Raw genomic sequence first — 18,289 nt, forward strand, 5'->3', positions numbered from 1 at the left:
GGAGTCAAACCGAAAGTATTCATGACTCCGCCAGTCCTAATTTGGTGATCATCGACATCACGTGCCTCGGCGCTTGTGATTGAGTTGCTTACGGTTCGCCTCGTTCTGTTCAACCATCATATGCTTCCTTGCTCCACTGTATCTTGTAAATCTACATATGGTAGGCCATTTACACACGAATTGTCTGCATTACTAACTATAAACAGGGTGTTCCCGCTCTTTTCAGATGGCTCAGCAAGAAATACCCGAAAATCGGTATGTGGTGGATACTTGCATGTCATACCAGGCTGACTTTGGCTTCAGTTTCTCAGGTAGTTGAAGAAGAACCCACACGAGTTCCAGATGCAGACGGAAATCTTGTTGAACTGCCTATGGATACATCCACTCCCAATCCTAATGGATTTGAGTTGGATTGCTTGTACCTGGATATGAATGGCATTGTGCCACATTTCGTCCTTCTTCTTGTTTTCTTTGCTTTTGTGCCCCAGGTCCACCCTGTACACACCCCGAAGGAAAAGTAAGTCATTTGAAAGGCACACAACCTGGGCATTCAATTTGCGAATACCAACTCATTTCGACATGTAGGATGCTGATCTTATCATGTTGGCACTCGCCACTCACGAGCCACATTTCCGTGTTCTTCGCGAAGATGTTTTTGCGGATTCCAACAAAAACAGCTGCAGAATATGCGGCCAGGAGGGACATTTTGCCGCACAATGTACAGGGAAACCTAAGGAGAAAGACACATCAAAACCCCCAGAGAAGAAACCGTTTATTTTCCTTGACGTAGCGGTGCTGCGTGAGTACCTAGCAATCGAGCTAAACGTACCGAATCCCTTTCGCATTTGACCTGGAGCGTGCTATTGATGACTGGGTATTCCTGATATTCTTTGTCGGTAATGACTTCCTACCCCACCTGCCATCGCTTGAGATTCGTGAGGGTGCAATTGATACACTCTTAAAGATCTGGAAAGACGAACTCCCGCGCATGGGTGGCTATTTGGCTGAGCATGGGCAGGCAAACAAAGCGAATGTGCAGATTATGCTCGAGGGACTGGCTAAACGAGAGGATGAGATTTTCAGGAAAAGACGTGAAGGTCCGCATAAAACTATTTACATATACCCTGTGCAGGGTGAACTAAATATCAACTATGATGTAGCCGAAGAGCGTCAGGAGCAGAACGCCAAACGACGCAAAGTGGAGCAACAACGTGCTAAGGAGCGGGAGCAAGATGCTCAATTAGTCGAGGTTACTCAATCGTCATCCGCCCCTAGTGGGCCACACGGACTCCCGTCGCGCCCTACTTTTGACGTCTTCACAGGTTCCTCATTACCCAATAACCCAACTTTTGGCGGGTCTAACAGCGAAGTCGTAGCCAATCGTGCTGCACTACGGCTTGCTAATCTCAGTGCAGCCGATGCTATGCGCGCTGAGCTGGCAGGAGCCACCCCTCTCAAACCCTCTAGTCGTGCCACTCCAGTCAGTAAGCTGACCATCTCCGCTCCTGTGGAGCAAGTCCCTACGCCTGAGCAAGCAGCCGACTCCAAACCTGAGCCTGAGGCTCCAGTGGCAGCATCGGAGGGTCCTGAAGAGACCGGTGAGCCTGATGAATCGGTTAACCCTCAACCGATGGACACGGATATAGTTGATGGCGCTGTGGAAGCCCTCATCACAAGTGCTGTTGACCGTGCTGTTGAACCTGAGGGACCGCGAGGTATCAAGCGCTCAGTGGAAGAGATAGAAAAGGATGAAACCGATACCCCCGCCGAGGACGAAGAGCCAACTGTCAAGAAGGCCCTTAAGGTGAACCCAGACGGTACTGTCGAGCAGGAAGATACTATTAAGTAAGTCACGGGCTGTTCCAGTTTGCTAGTTTGGTTTGAATGTGCGGATTGACACGGCATTTAGACTTTGGGAACCAGGTTACAAAGAGAGGTATTATCGGTCTAAGTTTGGGGCCGAGCTCAACGACACCGAGCTGCGGAAACAGTGAGTATTGAAGCATTGGGCCATTGGTGTTTACTTAATACACGCACAGAATCACTACCTCATACATGGAAGGGCTTTGCTGGGTGCTGCAATATTACTACCAAGGAGTAAGTTTATCCCTCACAAAGTACCTCATAGTCTAACTTCCCTGGCTTTCCATAGGCACCGTCCTGGACTTGGTTCTATCCCTACCATTTTGCGCCATTCGCCGCCGACTTCGAGGATGTAGAACATATGGACATAAAGTTCAACCTTGGTCAACCGTTTAAGCCCTACGAGCAACTCATGGCGTCTTCCCCGCAGCCAGTCGTGTCCATATCCCTACACCATTCCAATCACTCATGACGGACGAGGACTCGCCCATTATTGACTTTTATCCCACGGAATTCGAGATTGACATGAACGGGAAGAAGATGTCGTGGCAAGGAGTTGCGCTGCTCCCCTTTATCGACGAGAAGAGACTCCTTGGTGCAATGGCTGAAAGGTACCCCGAGCTCAGCGATGACGAAGTTCGTAGAAACAAGTGGGGGTCCAACCATATATACGTTTCCGATGGGAACGACCTATACGATTTCTTCTGTGGACTCTATACCAAACGGGGGGTGAAAAGGTGGGCATTTTTTTCGATTTATTGGGACAAACATTAAATTACATATCCTTCGCAGCCCATTCCACTAGACACTCGTCTCAGTCGCGGCATATCCGGCACAGTCTTACACGATCCCGCATGCGTACCCGACTCATCATATCCATCCCCTCTTACCCGAGTTGGCCTGCCAGACATAGTTGCCAATCGCACTTTGTCGGCTCAATTCTACTACCCCCGGCAAATCACCCCGCACCGCTCTATACTTCTTCCCGGAGCACGATTGGCCCCCAAAGTCCTCGGACAAGCAGACGCCGAACACGTTATGCGTGGGGGAGAATCGCGACGCGGAGGCAGAGGTAGAGGAGGCGGCCGAGGTGGAACTCCACGAGACGCCGGATTTGTCAGCTCCACAGGAGGATACAGTGATAGGCCTGGTGCTTACGAGCGCAATGGTTCTAGATTCTCTCAGTACGATAGTTATAACGGTGGATACGGGAGCGGATACTCTGGGAACGGTGGTCCTGGAGGTTATGCAGGCTACGGTGGAAACGGAGGAGGTGGAGGCTATGGTGGCTATGGTGGAGGAAACGGAGGTGACGGAGGGCATCGAGGAGGCAATGACGGCTATAGGGGTGGAGGTGGCGGAGGAGAGGGGGTATAATGGATACGATCGCGGGTCGGCTCAGCGAGGTGCAAGAGGTGGTCTGCCAAGGGGTGGTGGCCGTGGAGGTTACAATGCCTCTGGTGGGTATGGTGGAGGAGGATATGGCGGGTATGGTGGGCGCGGCCGATAGATATTGAGATGTTAAACACAAAACATTTGTATTCTTTGGCGTTTCTAGTTTGCTCAACCCTCAGATCCAGAGGTTACGAACGTTGTCTACCTTCTTATTCCCAGATTTTAAATACGACAGTGTAATTTACGGCCTCTATTCAACACATAGCACATTTAGAGTTCCTTATTTGCCTTGCGTTCATTCTCCTTGATCATTTGTTCCCGAACCCAATCGAAAATACGCTCAGTCGCGTGCTCGACCGGATGATCATACATATACGGGAGAAAGGCTAAGTGATTTATTTAGTGTTCATTTTCCCTTGCAGCTACTAACTTGGCACTTACGAACAATAGCCAACCCTGTGAAAGTTGGTCCCCATGCTAGTTTGAGCAACTGTGGTCAGAAATCTTTATGGAGAAATTTGCTAAGAATCAACTACCTTTCACTCTGACATTCTTGACATTAACGAATGCTTTGGTTGCCTGTCTGTGCAATGTGTGTCAGTATTGTAGCCCTATGCCCCAAAATGGGTCACGAACTTGACTACGGTATGAATAGTGATCGCCGGCAATCCCCTGTAAATGAAACCCCTCCACGTTATTATAATGGCTGCTACGTATACTCAAGTATTCATATATAAACTAATGTGCTTACATGGACGCAACAGACTGGAAAACAGCTCGCTGGGTCGCAAGAATCGACAACCGAGTTGGTTCAGAAAAATTGGCGGCCTCGACAGCACTTGGCCCTTGCCTCTTAGCCTTGTACGTCTCGTATCCGACATCGCCCTAGAGTGCAAAGGTAATACAGCAAATGTGATTGAAACTGGGAGAGGTTGACCCACAGCTAAATATGCCCAGCTGACTCCATACGCGGCGGTGACTACAGCAGGAGGTACAACACTACAGTCATTCAATACATGCGATCCGGATGTCGTACGTTTAAGGAGCTCCCACTTACGGTCGAAATGCTTCTCCAATATCTGATGTCTATTGGCCCGGTTCACGAGTTTGTTAGCGCGTTATAATGAGCTATCCACGAGGTCAGCGTGAATATGACATACATATGCGATATATCTGGTGGATGCCCTAAGTGCTGTCCTGAGTCGTGCACCATATGCAAAGTAACGTGCATTGGTGTCGACCGTGTCTACATCCTGGTCTGCAAGTTGGTTAACCTCTTGAGCGGCCTCTTTTGTTACGGTCTCGACAGTCGCTGACATGTTAATTGTGATGTTGTGGAACGATAAGAGTCTCTACAAGTTGGTCATTATGAATTTACAATTAAGTTATCGTGCATGATGTCACGAAGGCAATATTGATAGTTCATCAATTGACACTTCTTCGTGCCAGTTTTTATCAAGCAGAATGTATTGAGAATATGCAGTGCATATATGGTTATAGGTAATGTATGTACTGGAATGTAAGTTTTAGATGCAAATGAAGATAGTCCGAAATCAGGAAAGCATTCAAGAAGTGCCCATTAACAGTAAAATAGTAAATTATGCGGATCCTTTGGCATTATTCTGGTTTAATTCTATCACTCTATCTAACTCTTGCACTATAAGTCTATTGACTGCCGAGACGTTGTCCATATAAACTATAGCACTATTAGTGATTTGGAATACTACCAAGACACACTGGAACTTACCATGATGTCCTGAATCAGGGACCATGAACATCTTGCTGATACCATTGCCTGCCGCCTTAAGCCTTTCAATGCTGGCCTTTCCCCCCGCAGGGTCCATCCAATCACGGTCTCCATCTGCACCAAACTATTAAAATGAGTCTCCTACATCAGTCAAGTAAGACTTACAAGCGAAAGTGATAGGCATTCGGAGAGCATTGATTCGATCAACAAGTGGCATTCGAGCATGAGCACCAGGGGCAAGAAGGTGACCTGTTAAACAAGAATCAGTGGCCGAGCACCAGTAACACACCCATGACCTACCAATACAATATTCTCCTGAACCTCTGGCACGAGTGATATGCCAAATATAATCGTGCACGTCACGCTTCTCCTCTTCAGTCAGGTCAAATCGTCGGTTGGAATACTAGCAAATGCAAAGCATAGTCAGAACATGCAATAGAACAAGTACACGATATACTAACTTTGCCCACAAGCCAGGGTCCATAGAAGGCAGCTGATCGAACAACCTGGAAAGGACTCCATCCCTCTTCCCACAGATAAGAAAAGACCTAGATAACATACAGTAAGGTAAGGGCGCTGATTGATGTGTATATGTAATCAACGGACCTTCCAGCCCGTGCTAGCCTCACGTTGGGCCCGTCGCTGTTCTGCCCTGACCTCCTTGACACGATCTTCGGTAGCCGGAACGGCGCCACCGCTAGCAGCCCGTTGTTACCAGGAGTTAAATCAATTTCACCAGCAGGCTGTTCCGTAGTATTCGGATCACGGGGAACGCCAGCAGGAGAAAGAAGTATCAGTTGGTTCACGCGCTCTGGGTGCTTGAGTGCGTATGCCGTCGAAAGATAAGCTCCAAGGCTGTGTCCGACGAGCGCTATGGTGGATTAAGTGCTATGATGATTTGGAAGTGAAATAGCTATACTTACACATTTTCTCAATCCCCATTTTGACACGCCATTCCTCCAGGGCATCCAAGAAGAAAGATTCGGCCTCTTCAACTCGCGCCTTAGTGTCTTCGCGCTTGGCATTAATCTTAAAAGGAACACGGGCCGAGCGACCCATTCCGAGCCAATCGAGCGCATAGACGTCGGTCTTGCGTTTTGCGGCCCATTGACCCTGGCTTCGAAGTTCCTGTAGAAGAAGCCAATACCTATCGAAGACTTCTCCTCTTCAGTCAGGTCAAATCGTCGGTTGGAATACTAGCAAATGCAAAGCTCCATCCCTCTTCCCACAGATAAGAAAAGACCTAGATAACATACAGTAAGGTAAGGGCGCTGATTGATGTGTATATGTAATCAACGGACCTTCCAGCCCGTGCTAGCCTCACGTTGGGCCCGTCGCTGTTCTGCCTGACCTCCTTGACACGATCTTCGGTAGCCGGAACGGCGCCACCGCTAGCAGCCCGTTGTTACCAGGAGTTAAATCAATTTCACCAGCAGGCTGTTCCGTAGTATTCGGATCACGGGGAACGCCAGCAGGAGAAAGAAGTATCAGTTGGTTCACGCGCTCTGGGTGCTTGAGTGCGTATGCCGTCGAAAGATAAGCTCCAAGGCTGTGTCCGACGAGCGCTATGGTGGATTAAGTGCTATGATGATTTGGGAGTGAAATAGCTATACTTACACATTTTCTCAATCCCCATTTTGACACGCCATTCCTCCAGGGCATCCAAGAAGAAAGATTCGGCCTCTTCAACTCGCGCCTTAGTGTCTTCGCGCTTGGCATTAATCTTAAAAGGAACACGGGCCGAGCGACCCATTCCGAGCCAATCGAGCGCATAGACGTCGGTCTTGCGTTTTGCGGCCCATTGACCCATGGCTTCGAAGTTCCTGTAGAAGAAGCCAATACCTATCGAAGACTCAGCTGGGGAGTGCAGACCGAAATCAGGCTACTCACCAGCCCCATAACCTGGCAAAAACACAACCGGGGGAACATTCGAGAACTGCGTGATCTCTTTTGAATCTGAATCTACTGGACTGATGGTGAGCATGTTGAGATATCGACCCTTGCCACTGAGGTCGAGAGTTCTGAGCCTGGCGATAACTCCACCAGTCACAGGGGTAGTATCCCCGCTGGAACGGAAAAAGGGAAGCCGACGGAACAAGCGCTCTTCGGCCATTCGACTCTGGTCTGCATTAGAGCACCACCATTGTGCGAAAGAGGTGGCGAAAGTTGTTGGGATATCGCGGGCTACCGGTAGGTTGGCAGAAGTGGCAACAGAGGCCATTGTGGAACGAGCTAGTGTGCGGAGGGAAGTCGTGAGGGGCAAGAAATTAGTATGAGAATGATTAACAAAACACCAGTCGAGTAAATATATATATCAGTCAGTTGATACGCAAACACAGAGAGTTGGTGTGGAGGGAGTGCGTCACAATCGGCAGGCCTGACAAATTCAACCCGCGAAATCGCCCCAGTACACGTGACATTAGCGCCAATACTTACCAAAAATAGGTATATCACGTGACCCTTCGGTCTCGGGCTTACTGACCCCGCATCAGCCGGTCTTCCTTCACCTTCCCTCTCCAGGATATAACATCTCCACATCTCACACGGCTACGTGCATACGTATCCCTCCGGCTAGTACACAGCTAACCATTATGCCATCCAAACTTTTTGACGTTGATCATCAAGTAAGGTGATCTGCAACGACGGCTATGCTATAATCTAACCACCTTTCCAGCTGGCATTCTATGGAGCGTATCATTCTAATAAGATTAATATTGCGATCCACATCGTATGCGTCCCCATTATCATGTGGTAAGTCTAAAAATTTCATACTGTACCTTAGACACTCACTGTTATTTAGGACCTTCCAAGTCTTTCTGGCGCAACAATCTTTACCATCGTTCGTCCCGTCGTTCTCTTACCGGATCAACGACTATCTTTCACTTGAATCAAACTGGACTGTTCCGCTTACGGTAACATACCTTGCGTATTACTATGCTCTAGAGCCCGTCGGTGCGGTATGTCACTCGCCTGCTACTAGGGCTCTGATCACTAACCTTTTGGTCATTTCAGCTATTGTACACGCCCCAATTCGTGCTTTCGTGCCTCTCAGCAACCGCCTATTCTCATCGAGCAGCACTTAAAGTTGCGGGATCACTGCATGCGTTTAGCTGGATCATGCAATTCATTGGACACGGCGCAGCCGAAGGCCGTGCACCTGCTCTGCTCGATAACCTCCTTGGAGCAGTGGTCCTCGCTCCCTTCTTCGTCCATCTCGAGATGCTCTTTGCCATCGGCTACAACCCGGGCCTGCACAAGCGGGTCCAGAACGGCGCGGGCAAAGCGATTGCTCAATTCCGTAGGGAGGAGGCCGAGAAGAAACGGGCTGCTGGGAAGAAAGATCTTTGAATATCCACGTTGTCTGATTCATACGGGAGTAAGCAGCTTGAGTAAAATCGTGAAAGAATGTATTATATGTAAAGTATACAATGAAACGAGAAATAAGTTTCAGCCCATTTGCTTTGGAACGCTGAGTCCAGCTCCAGATAGTTTGGGAGCCAATGCATCTACCTCTTTCTGTTGTCGCCGCCGCCGATGCTCTGTTAGTCGCATCGTGTAAAATCTGGTTTATCTATGGAATCGTGCGCCATTGACTTTTAGGAAGATACTCACTGCCTGTGTAGTACATATTTGTCGTGCTTGGGAGTTGTGGAGCCGCCAGCTACAGGGGCAGGAGAACTCGGCTTGGGTGATGATACAGCCTTTTCTTTCTCTTCATCTTTCTTCTCATCCTTCTTATCCCCTTCATCTTTTTTCTCCTTTTCAGCTTGCTCTTGCTTTTTCCTGACATTGCCTAAAATCAATTCCGAGTATCATAAATCAACCGTCACCAGACTCACTTTTGCTTTGCCTCCCACTCTGCTTTGATTTTTGCTATCTCTTCCGTACTTGCGCTTGGCGTGGGCGAAACAGCCGGAGCTTGCAGGGTGGCAAATCCGGGATCTGATAGATGAGTGTCGCAGGTGTATATAAAATCAAGGACGGGTTGTGTAGATAAAACGATGGTAGTGGGCTTGTTGCATATGTAGCTATCATGACATCAGAGTTCCAGGTTTAAGGCAACTCATTCCGTTTGAGATGACGAGGCGCACCATGCCCTTGGAGTCGCTACTGCCTAGATACCAGAATAAATATCCTTAGGCAAGTGTATTGCATCTGGAGATTATCTACGAACCCGCTTGTAGTATACATTAAGAAACGGTGCCGACATATGGTGGTTCGAGGTTCCGAGGTCAAGGTGGTTGTGCAATCAAGTGATCGACTTGCTCGATTGGCCACCCCATCACGTGTCTTGAGATATTTCCTTCATCCCGATTCTACCACTCTCCCTGCTATTAAATTGGTGTTCAAAGTCGTCTCTGAATTGACCTCAAATGGCATCCAGTCTCAGAATACCTATATCTGGTCTAAAAAAATTACCTGCATCCGCTTCTGGAATATTGACTAATTCAAAATCACTATTCGCGGTGCTCTCTCGTTTGCCGGATGATGGCGTAGGCCAACGGGTTACTCAATCAAGGTTAACATCCAGTTTATAGTGGCGAGGTGTTTGCTAAGAGGTCATAACTTAGGTGGGGAGCCAAGGGTATTCGAGATTCGTACTTTACCATCACTAGCGTGAGGCTGCGAGCAAATGGCCGTACTGGAGATGCTCGTGGTACAATTACGTGGAAGGGTGAGGACTTTAGACTACTGTAAGAACTAGCCATGGACCCACGTTAAAACTCTTTAGGTAAGCTACTATCTAATGGGAAAGAGCAAATAATACGAGGAGGCCATAAACATGCATGGAAACATGTTACTGGTGAGTTCCAACTTTGTGCATCCTGGAGTCATGTCAATAGATTGATTTACATACCTGATTCTCTAGAACCTGTAACTTCAATACCAAAAAGTACATAGATGAGACAAATGAAGATACACATTTACCCGAACCAAGTTTCAGATCGTAATTCCAATCCAATTGTAAAACACCATGGCACTGTTATCTGTCTCGTTGACATAACTAGGCAATCAGCCGAGACGTGGATTCCTCGCTCTTTTTATAGGTAGCTTGGGCGACAAGCGTTCATCAGATATCTACCTTAGACTGATTTATTATCTGAAATATTTAAACATACAAGCAAATATACTTCGTTTTCGGGTACAAGTCTGCATATAAGTACAGTATCCAGTAGTTGGAACTAGTATAACCTCTTGAAAAGGGTCGCTCAAATGTGAACCGGTTCCGATCCGAATTTACGCGAAGGGAGTTTACGGCTTTCACGTGTTTGTCGACCATACATGTATCCACATGCGTCCTTGCACTCACGCGACTTTTCTACCACTACATACCACTCAAGGCTCATCTAGCTCCAATTTCGGTTGGTCTATCTACCAGGTGGCTGATAGACGCGGAAACTGAGGGCGCTAGAGCTATCGTCGAGTGAGTTACCGGTATCATCGGCACCGACATGCCGGATGCTGACCTCGTCCTCAACCCCGACCCTAGACTCGAACCAAGCTGCGAGTATGGATATTGACAGTCTCATCAATGCGTAAGATACATATTGAATGAATATTTGCTTAGTTATTCATGCCACCCTGCTTTATCACTTCAGACAATTCAATCGGGCCGTAGAGATCGTCCAAAGGTAGTACTTCCGACTTATTCACAGGTCACTTGCTTACGGTTATGCTCGCAGCTTGCCCAAGACAGGTCCCATTCAAACTGGGTATGAGGAGAAGCTCGCAATGTACAGCTTGTATAAACAGGGTGAGCACACATCGGCTTGGAATGGCGTGCGCTTACCAAGTCTTCCCCACCAGCTACCCAAGGGAATGTCAAGACTTCTCGGCCAGGAGTTTGGGATATGCTAGGCAGGGCAAAATGGTATGCATAATGAATAACGTGCTATCACCATGGTTCATGAGTTTATTCAGGGATGAATGGGCAAAGCACAAGGATATGGATACGCGTGAGGCGCAATGGAGGTACGTAGAGACTTTGAAGAAGGCGGGTGTTATCAATTGCGTTGTTGTTCATTCAATAACTGGCTGCTTCCATATTAGGTGCTGCGCAAGTATCCGGATCGTACAATTGCAAGAGACCTCATTGCTGAGCTGGATTCGTTTGCTGGCGATCCCAACAATCTGGTTATGAGCACACATAGTACGTATATATTGAACACTCAAATAAATATTTCTCTAATCCTATACTTCCTAGGCAACATGGGTGCATCGACGTCATTACATGATAGAGCAGAGACATCGTCATCCGGCTCCTCGAGAACTGAAGGCTCGCCACCCCCAGTCCATGCAGCACTACTTGAAGCACAGAAACAACATTTTGCTCATGTTCAACGACCGGCCGACACAGGTGTATTCGAAAGTTCTGAAGATGACGAAGAGACAGAGTCCGATACAGACGAGGAAATCGAGAACGCCGCGCATCCTCCACACCCCCAACCCCAACCCCAGTCACAGTCACAACAAGCGAACTCTCCGCAAATAGTGCGCCCCCGCTCAAGTCTATCTTCTCAGTATCAATACCGAACTCCAGCCGCACCTTCCAATGTTAACTATTCCCCCACACACTCGCATGCTGAACAGGGGCCCACGCCCGTCATGGCAGGTATACCACTCACTCAGCCCCAGCCCCGGTATGCAGCCCCTTCTGCTTTCGCTCCTCTCTCCCAACAGGGGTCTGCACTTGCATTTTCGCCCCAACAGCCTACCCTATCGCTGCACCCCGCATATCACCCTCACGTACCACCATCCGAAGCAATGGCTTCATACCGCGGTCACCCTCATCCAACATACCAAGATGCCCCACGCTCGCGATCTCCACCTCGTGGTACATCTATGGGGCTTGAGCGAGCCATTATCGATATCCAGGCTTCCTTGTCTGCCCTTCGCGAACGTATGGAAACCATCGAGCAAGGGGGGTCATTCACCTCTTCCTATTCGTCACGTCACCGTCAGTCTCCCCCACGGAGACATTCTCCCTTGCATCCGATGCTTCCATTTAACATAGACCCCCGTTCGTTCGGCGCTTGGTCCGTAATTCTCACACCACTTGCCCGGTCAGTTGTGAGCACACGTCAGATGCTTCAAGTCGTCCGTCGGAACCCGACAATGATTATAATCAGGCGGCTAATGCTTGATATTTCATTTTTGCTTGCGCTTCTTGCGGTCATCCGGGCGTGCTGGAGGAGGTTCGGCGGGAGGAGGCACGAGGTAATCAGCGCTCTTGGTGGAATATGGGTCGCGTTAGTAAACGGAGGCAAGGCATCAGCAAGGAGGGAACGAATCCTGGTCGATCGCGGAATTTAGAAATATGATGAAAACAGCTTTTTGGTTAACTAAATCCGATATGCTCGGGGACGAATAAATAGCAGAGTATCAAGTACATCTGATGCAACTTTTATTCCAGTGTGACAAGTGTGTTTCTTTATTATACAGAGGCAGTGCCCTAGACTTTGGACATGTCGACAACGCAGCGGATACACTCTCCTTGCTACATAGGTGATCAGTGCCTGGGAAGTTGTATGACCGGGCGAGGGGACTTACGTGCATGTCCTCGAACCCTTTCTGGATTTCTGCAAGGTCACGGTGGTGTGTGACATACTCGTCGACGAGCATCTTGCCCGCAAGATATTCTAATGTGAAATGAGCATTTGCGGCAATTTAAGGAATAAAACGAACATACCCTCTACAATACCAGGGAGTTCTGTGCGGCCCTTTACGCCACCAAAGGCGGAACCCCTCCAAGTACGTCCAGTGACCTGTAGGGGATATCAACAGAAAGTAAAAGTAACACCCTGGACTTAACCCACCAATTGGAACCTATAATCAACAGAACAATTTAGCTTGTCTGCAGTGCATATATCTCATATACGTACGGTCTCGTCGAAATCTCATGTCCAGCAGGAGCAACACCAATGATAGTCGATACACCCCATCCCTTGTGGGATGCCTCCAGTGCAGCGCGCATCACTTGGACCTACATGATTTCTATTAGCGGCTGCGAAGCTACTTGCTTCATCCACCAACCACTCACATTTCCAGTCGCATCAAAAGTAAAGTCCAGGCCACCATCCGTGATATCAACCAAGTGGTCTTGTACCCTCTTACCCTCTGGCAGTTGAGTGGGGTTTACAAATTCGACACCATCCCCACCAAACTTCTTCGCCCAAGCTTCTTTCTTTGGGTTGGTGTCGACCGCAATGATACGTGCTGCCTTTTTGATGCGTGCAGCATTAATGCAGCCGAGACCAATGCAACCGCAACCAAAGACCGCAACATTAGAACCCTCTGAAGAATAGGTAAGCTCGAATATCAGGTTTGACGAAGCACAATGCGCACCAATTCCATCAAGTTTAGTAACAGCTCCCCAAGCAGTGGTGATTCCGCATCCTAGCAAGCAAACCTTTTCGAGCGGTGCCTTTGGGTTGATGGCAACAACCGAGAATTCAGAGACAACGGTATACTGAGAGAACGTTGAGGTTCCCATCTGTGCGTGTCTGATTTAGTCACTTCATATCGCGCAAAGGAATTATACGGACAAAGTGGTAGATGTCTTTGCCCTTGGCTTTGAATCGAGTCGTACCGTCGGGCATCAAGCCTTGCCCTTGGGTGGCTCGTACTGTATTCGGGAGTGTGGATGTAAATTAAAGATTTGAGCTAGATCCAGATTTGGACTTACCTCTCCCACAAAGGTTAGTCTTTCCACTCTTGCAGAATTTACACTCGCGACATTCTATAAGAACATCAGAATCCATGGCGAATTACTGGTCAACTAAACACTTACCTGCAGTATAGAGTGGGATTACATGATCGCCCTGTGTGTGTATTTAGTAGAAGCCGGGTTCTGTTGCAGTGTTCATACGCACCGGTTTCACGCCAGTGACACCTTCGCCAACAGATTCAACCTGTGCGATAACGATTAATATACTCAAATAAGCTCTGTGAAATGCACTCACAATTCCACCGCCTTCATGCCCCAGAACCACAGGGAAAGCACCTTCAGAATCTTTTCCACTGCGTGTATACTCGTCGCTGTACAAACGTCTAATCAACTGATCGGAAGATCCAGTCGCTAGTACTCACGTATGGCATATTCCAGTGTACAAAATTTTGATGCGAACTTCGCCTGCCTTGGGAGGAGCCACTTGGACGTCTTCAATGACAATCGGCTCGCCAGGACCCCAGCAGACTCCAGCCTTGCATTCGATAACCTAAATCGATCAACATAAGCTATATGCGCTACGGCAGGCAGCGAATCGTCCCACCTTTCCAGCAGTATCAGACATAGTGATCTTGAGTAGTAGAGTGAGGTGGATAGTGTGTGTATAAGCGGAGCGTCGGTGTAACTTTTATAGGGGATTATGGAATAACGACGTCATGTAAGCAGACCTCCACCGATCTTGACACGATAGAGGCCAGTGAGTGCCTCAGGACGTAAAATATGGGCTGTAGAGGTAGGCGGAAGCACAATTACCGGGGTGGAGGCGGGTAGCGACCACCGAGTGACTACCAGCGACAAATACTAAACTAAATGCGCGAGCGCGGCGTCCACATGCTATTTGCAATTGAAGGACTATACAGCCGAAAATGACTATTTCACTTATAGTACAACGAACGAATTAATGTACTTAATTCTAAAGGCTGCTTGTCGCTGATATATTGACACTAGTTCCTCGATGTTCAAGATTGAGGCCTCCAAGCGACCAAGGTACGATCGTTTATGTGGAGAATTTACACAATTCGGTCACCCTCAACTGTTCTGGACAATCCTAAGACGACACGTTTCCTGAAATTGAGAGCATTTTAGACCAATTCAGAACAATGAATAATTCAATCCATCTCACCAGCAGCCCTTCCTACAAACCTTTGGACGAATATACAAGGTCGAGTCATACGGTAAGAAATGACGAAAAATATAGGTTTCGAATAATCTTCTGTACCACAAGTTCAACGCAGTCGCATATGGGCAGAACTAACCCCCCTCCCCCCCTCCGACATGCCTTCTATACCTTCTGTTGTACATAATTTGGCTCGTTAGTCTCTTCAGAATTCCATTAGTGTTTTTAAATCTTGAGCTAACGTGTCCAATGAGTGAAGACCGCAATTGGTTTGGATCATCAGTTTGTTCCATACGCTGGATTGGGGCGGTGGTGGTAGGATTTGGTTCTGTTAAATATTCCTAATGTAGAATATGTATTGATAGCGCCCTTAAGTCCCTATCTGGGTTGTGATGCCTTCGCAGCCCTGTCACCTCTGTATCGTCTCCATACGCGAAAATGTAGCGCTTTAGCTGACTCGTTACCTCGTGTTTATCACACTTCTGATATGACTCGAAGAAGATTTGTGCGCCCTATAGCCTTTCCATGGTGATTCACTTGTTCAAAGCAACCGCCATATTGATTGGAGTAAAAGAACAGCGAGACGCCATTGCCCGCGTAGCCCGATATTTGCTATATGAATGTCGGAATAACGGATGAGCATGACCAACATAAACGTTCACCTTGAAGCATGGCGCAATATGGTTCTCTTGGCGAGCGGAGGATCGCGTCTATGGCTTTGCGCGGGAGATTGGTCATGAACTTTTGACGCGTGGCTTCCGGCCTGATTGTGATCTGGTCCATGCTGACTCATATCATACCCTATCCATGGGGTCGGAACACATGAATATTGGAACTATTGGAACACCCGCAGGCCCTATGTGTGGGTGCGCGAGCTACTACGGATGCTCTGCATGCTGCACAAGTGAAGAGGTCATTTTAGTTGTTGGATGCTGTTCTAGGCACCAATCTGAGCTTTACAATTTGCCCCTGTATCCCCTGGATCACAAAGACAAAAGCAGCGCGCTGGATTATGTAACAGGGACCAGCGCGGAGGTTAAGTGATTCAGCGCACGTAGTACCGGCGATTTTTCCGGAGACGCGTCAGATGGAATCCAGACATGCCGCGGGTGGATCGGCCCACTTCTATGGCCCTGGTTCAAGCACGAATTATAAAATCGTGATTGCTTGGCTCAGTACCCAGCATCCCCCGCTTACTTGGCAATGTCTTCCAACAAGCTGCCTGTGGACACCCTTTCTCCACTCTTGTCAAGTCAAACGACTATGACGAAAAGCGCGAGAGCATTGCACCTACCGAGGCACCCACCGTCGTCGACGATGAGGGCCGCTATCTTTCTGGCATGCGTCTCTTCGCAGTCTTCACGGCATGCTCATGAGTATTCTTTTGATTGCATTGGACCAAACAATTGTGAGTCCCGCTCGCCTCATCCTCCGCCCTCCCATGTGCTTGGCGCTTACAGAATCACTAGGTTGCAACTGCTCTCCCAATTATCGCCAGTAAATTCGATGCTTTCGATCAAGTAACATGGATCGGTATGTCTCGAACTGTATGTGTCATTGACCGCCACTGACGTCTCTACAGCCAGCGGTTATTTCCTAACCCAGGCAGGGCTTATGCTCACCTATGGCCAGCTTCTCTCCATTGCATCCACAAAATGGGTTTACCTCGCTGCGGTGGTCCTGTTTGAGATCGGCTCCTTATTCTGCGCAGTCGCTCCTAATATGGAGTTTCTGATATTTGGGCGTGCCTTTGCCGGTGTCGGTGCCGCCGGTATCTTCGTTTCGGTCTTGTCGATAATCGCCCAGGTTACTCGCTTGAGCAACGCCCAGCCCTTTTCGGTACATTCGGTGCAGTATTTGCGCTCTCGAGTGTCGTTGGCCCTCTCCTCGGTGGTGCATTCACCGACCACGTCTCTTGGCGTTGGTGCTTCTACATCAACCTACCTTTCGGTGCCATCACCGTGTGACCATCATCTTCCTCACTCCCAACCGCGCTCCCCTGGGTGGCGATCAGTACGAAGGCAAGACAACCCTTCAGAAATGGATTTCGCTCGACTGGGCCGGTTCCATCCTTGCACTTGGTATGGTCACTGCCCTGCTTCTCCCTCTTCAGTGGGGTGGAAATGAGCGCCCATGGAATGACAAGGTCGTTATCGCACTCTTTTGTGTGTTCGGCGTCCTCTTGCCCGCATTTATCGCATGGGAATACAAGCTTGGCGACCGCGCCATCATGCGCACTTCGATGTTCCGTCGTCGCACTCAAATTGGTACTTGTCTTGAAGCCGTAAGCCTCATCTACCGACTTGTTTTATACTCGACTAACTCGGTTCTTTCTTTAGTTCTTCGTCATGCTGGCTCTCTTACTCGGCACATATTACCTCCCCATTTATTTCCAAGTCGCCAAGGGCCATTCTGCTACTCGCTCTGGTATCGATATTCTCCCCTTCATGCTCAGCGTCGTCATTGCTGCCGGTGGATCCGGAGGTGTGATCAACAGCACCGGTCGCTACTGGCCCTTCCTTGTCGGTTCGCCTCTTCTGATCTCGGTCGGCTCGGGGTTGCTTTACACCCTTGACATCAACTCCGGGTCAGGCAAGGAGATCGGTTTCCAAATCCTTCTTGGCGTTGGTATCGGCGGTGCCCTCCAAAACACGGTTATTGCGATCCAAGCCGAGTATGCCCACGAAGAAGAGTTGATCCCTCAAGGCAGCTCGCTCGTCACTTTCACCCAGCTTATCGGCGGTATCATTGGTATCGCTATTGCCGGGTCTATTCTTGCCAACCAGATGATCAAATACCTCGCTATCTATGCTCCCGACTTGCCCCAAGAGGTTGCCAATGCCGTTCGCCAGAGCGTATCGCTCATCTTCACTTTGCCCGCCGAACAACAGGAGCCCGTCATCCGTGCATACTTGAAGGCGTTGAACAGTGTGTTTTTGATCGGCGTCCCCACTGGTGTCTTGGCCTCGCTTTCCGCCTTGTTCGTCAAGAACTACAACTTGAAGGCGATGGGAATCAAACCCGGTGCTGCTGCCGCCGCTTAAGGCTTGTTATTATACGACTTATGGGGAATAGATTATGTAGTTCTTTTGTTCATTCGCATCGTTTTGCTATTTACGAGTTTGTGTATCGTGTTGGATTAATAGGGTTTATTATTGTAATCGGGCTCATGCTATCATGTATTCTTTTACGACTAGATAGTTATGAATAGATGTCTCTTTGCTTCATCATATTGTGCCGGCTGATAAGATTGGTTCGTTCTGGAAGCAAGTCAGAGATATCAACGTTTCCCCGATTCAGTCGGTATATGCGCAGCAGCTAACTTGAAAAATTAAGGACTTCTTAGATACAAGTATGCCGCCCGAATCGATATCGAAAGTAAGATGCATATCAAGACAACACGTTTTATCCTGCCACCAGAGCTGGACATTGTGCTCTC

The 18,289-nt window shown here is 48.5% G+C and overlaps 8 protein-coding genes across 8 annotated transcripts; 4 read left to right on the forward strand and 4 right to left on the reverse strand.

Annotated features, from left to right (window-relative positions):
- Positions 1 to 157: 157 nt before the first annotated feature.
- On the forward strand, positions 158 to 3,240 carry RhiXN_03999 (5'-3' exoribonuclease; the record flags this gene model as incomplete). The annotated part of the gene is made up of 10 exons (XM_043323816.1): positions 158 to 160; positions 207 to 255; positions 304 to 440; positions 586 to 792; positions 965 to 1,845; positions 1,910 to 1,990; positions 2,040 to 2,097; positions 2,153 to 2,246; positions 2,294 to 2,592; positions 2,656 to 3,240. The coding sequence occupies 10 exons, from the start codon at positions 158 to 160 to the stop codon at positions 3,238 to 3,240; spliced, it is 2,394 nt and encodes a 797-aa protein (XP_043176235.1).
- Positions 3,241 to 3,528: 288 nt separating this feature from the next.
- On the reverse strand, positions 3,529 to 4,577 carry RhiXN_04000 (uncharacterized protein; the record flags this gene model as incomplete). Its single annotated transcript, XM_043323817.1, has 8 exons — positions 3,529 to 3,644; positions 3,700 to 3,748; positions 3,808 to 3,841; positions 3,895 to 3,930; positions 4,010 to 4,143; positions 4,200 to 4,257; positions 4,316 to 4,344; positions 4,419 to 4,577. 8 exons carry the CDS (start codon positions 4,575 to 4,577, stop codon positions 3,529 to 3,531), a joined length of 615 nt encoding a protein of 204 aa, XP_043176236.1.
- Positions 4,578 to 4,856: 279 nt separating this feature from the next.
- RhiXN_04001 (alpha/beta hydrolase family protein) lies at positions 4,857 to 7,226 on the reverse strand (the record flags this gene model as incomplete). The annotated part of the gene is made up of 12 exons (XM_043323818.1): positions 4,857 to 4,954; positions 5,006 to 5,119; positions 5,171 to 5,254; positions 5,306 to 5,408; positions 5,467 to 5,553; positions 5,612 to 5,665; positions 5,701 to 5,876; positions 5,929 to 6,133; positions 6,307 to 6,359; positions 6,415 to 6,570; positions 6,623 to 6,847; positions 6,896 to 7,226. The coding sequence occupies 12 exons, from the start codon at positions 7,224 to 7,226 to the stop codon at positions 4,857 to 4,859; spliced, it is 1,686 nt and encodes a 561-aa protein (XP_043176237.1).
- Positions 7,227 to 7,596: 370 nt separating this feature from the next.
- RhiXN_04002 (fatty acid elongase) lies at positions 7,597 to 8,353 on the forward strand (the record flags this gene model as incomplete). The annotated part of the gene is made up of 4 exons (XM_043323819.1): positions 7,597 to 7,629; positions 7,680 to 7,756; positions 7,806 to 7,962; positions 8,018 to 8,353. The coding sequence occupies 4 exons, from the start codon at positions 7,597 to 7,599 to the stop codon at positions 8,351 to 8,353; spliced, it is 603 nt and encodes a 200-aa protein (XP_043176238.1).
- A 260-nt stretch (positions 8,354 to 8,613) lies between these two features.
- RhiXN_04003 (uncharacterized protein) lies at positions 8,614 to 9,215 on the reverse strand (the record flags this gene model as incomplete). The annotated part of the gene is made up of 4 exons (XM_043323820.1): positions 8,614 to 8,788; positions 8,845 to 9,033; positions 9,097 to 9,119; positions 9,180 to 9,215. The coding sequence occupies 4 exons, from the start codon at positions 9,213 to 9,215 to the stop codon at positions 8,614 to 8,616; spliced, it is 423 nt and encodes a 140-aa protein (XP_043176239.1).
- Positions 9,216 to 10,465: 1,250 nt separating this feature from the next.
- On the forward strand, positions 10,466 to 12,319 carry RhiXN_04004 (acyl-CoA-binding protein; the record flags this gene model as incomplete). Its single annotated transcript, XM_043323821.1, has 7 exons — positions 10,466 to 10,542; positions 10,606 to 10,638; positions 10,690 to 10,760; positions 10,814 to 10,877; positions 10,928 to 11,006; positions 11,057 to 11,156; positions 11,211 to 12,319. The coding sequence occupies 7 exons, from the start codon at positions 10,466 to 10,468 to the stop codon at positions 12,317 to 12,319; spliced, it is 1,533 nt and encodes a 510-aa protein (XP_043176240.1).
- A 139-nt stretch (positions 12,320 to 12,458) lies between these two features.
- On the reverse strand, positions 12,459 to 14,298 carry RhiXN_04005 (alcohol dehydrogenase; the record flags this gene model as incomplete). The annotated part of the gene is made up of 14 exons (XM_043323822.1): positions 12,459 to 12,503; positions 12,557 to 12,645; positions 12,696 to 12,771; positions 12,823 to 12,832; positions 12,889 to 12,989; positions 13,047 to 13,300; positions 13,352 to 13,499; positions 13,552 to 13,631; positions 13,692 to 13,745; positions 13,797 to 13,827; positions 13,879 to 13,917; positions 13,969 to 14,044; positions 14,096 to 14,223; positions 14,278 to 14,298. 14 exons carry the CDS (start codon positions 14,296 to 14,298, stop codon positions 12,459 to 12,461), a joined length of 1,152 nt encoding a protein of 383 aa, XP_043176241.1.
- A 1,918-nt stretch (positions 14,299 to 16,216) lies between these two features.
- On the forward strand, positions 16,217 to 17,894 carry RhiXN_04006 (major facilitator superfamily transporter; the record flags this gene model as incomplete). The annotated part of the gene is made up of 6 exons (XM_043323823.1): positions 16,217 to 16,258; positions 16,320 to 16,383; positions 16,433 to 16,621; positions 16,681 to 16,811; positions 16,865 to 17,134; positions 17,190 to 17,894. The coding sequence occupies 6 exons, from the start codon at positions 16,217 to 16,219 to the stop codon at positions 17,892 to 17,894; spliced, it is 1,401 nt and encodes a 466-aa protein (XP_043176242.1).
- Between the last annotated feature and the right edge of the window lie 395 nt (positions 17,895 to 18,289).

The sequence above is a fragment of the Rhizoctonia solani genome, chromosome 1 (assembly GCF_016906535.1).
Source record: "Rhizoctonia solani chromosome 1, complete sequence".
Taxonomy (NCBI): Eukaryota; Fungi; Basidiomycota; class Agaricomycetes; order Cantharellales; family Ceratobasidiaceae; genus Rhizoctonia; species Rhizoctonia solani.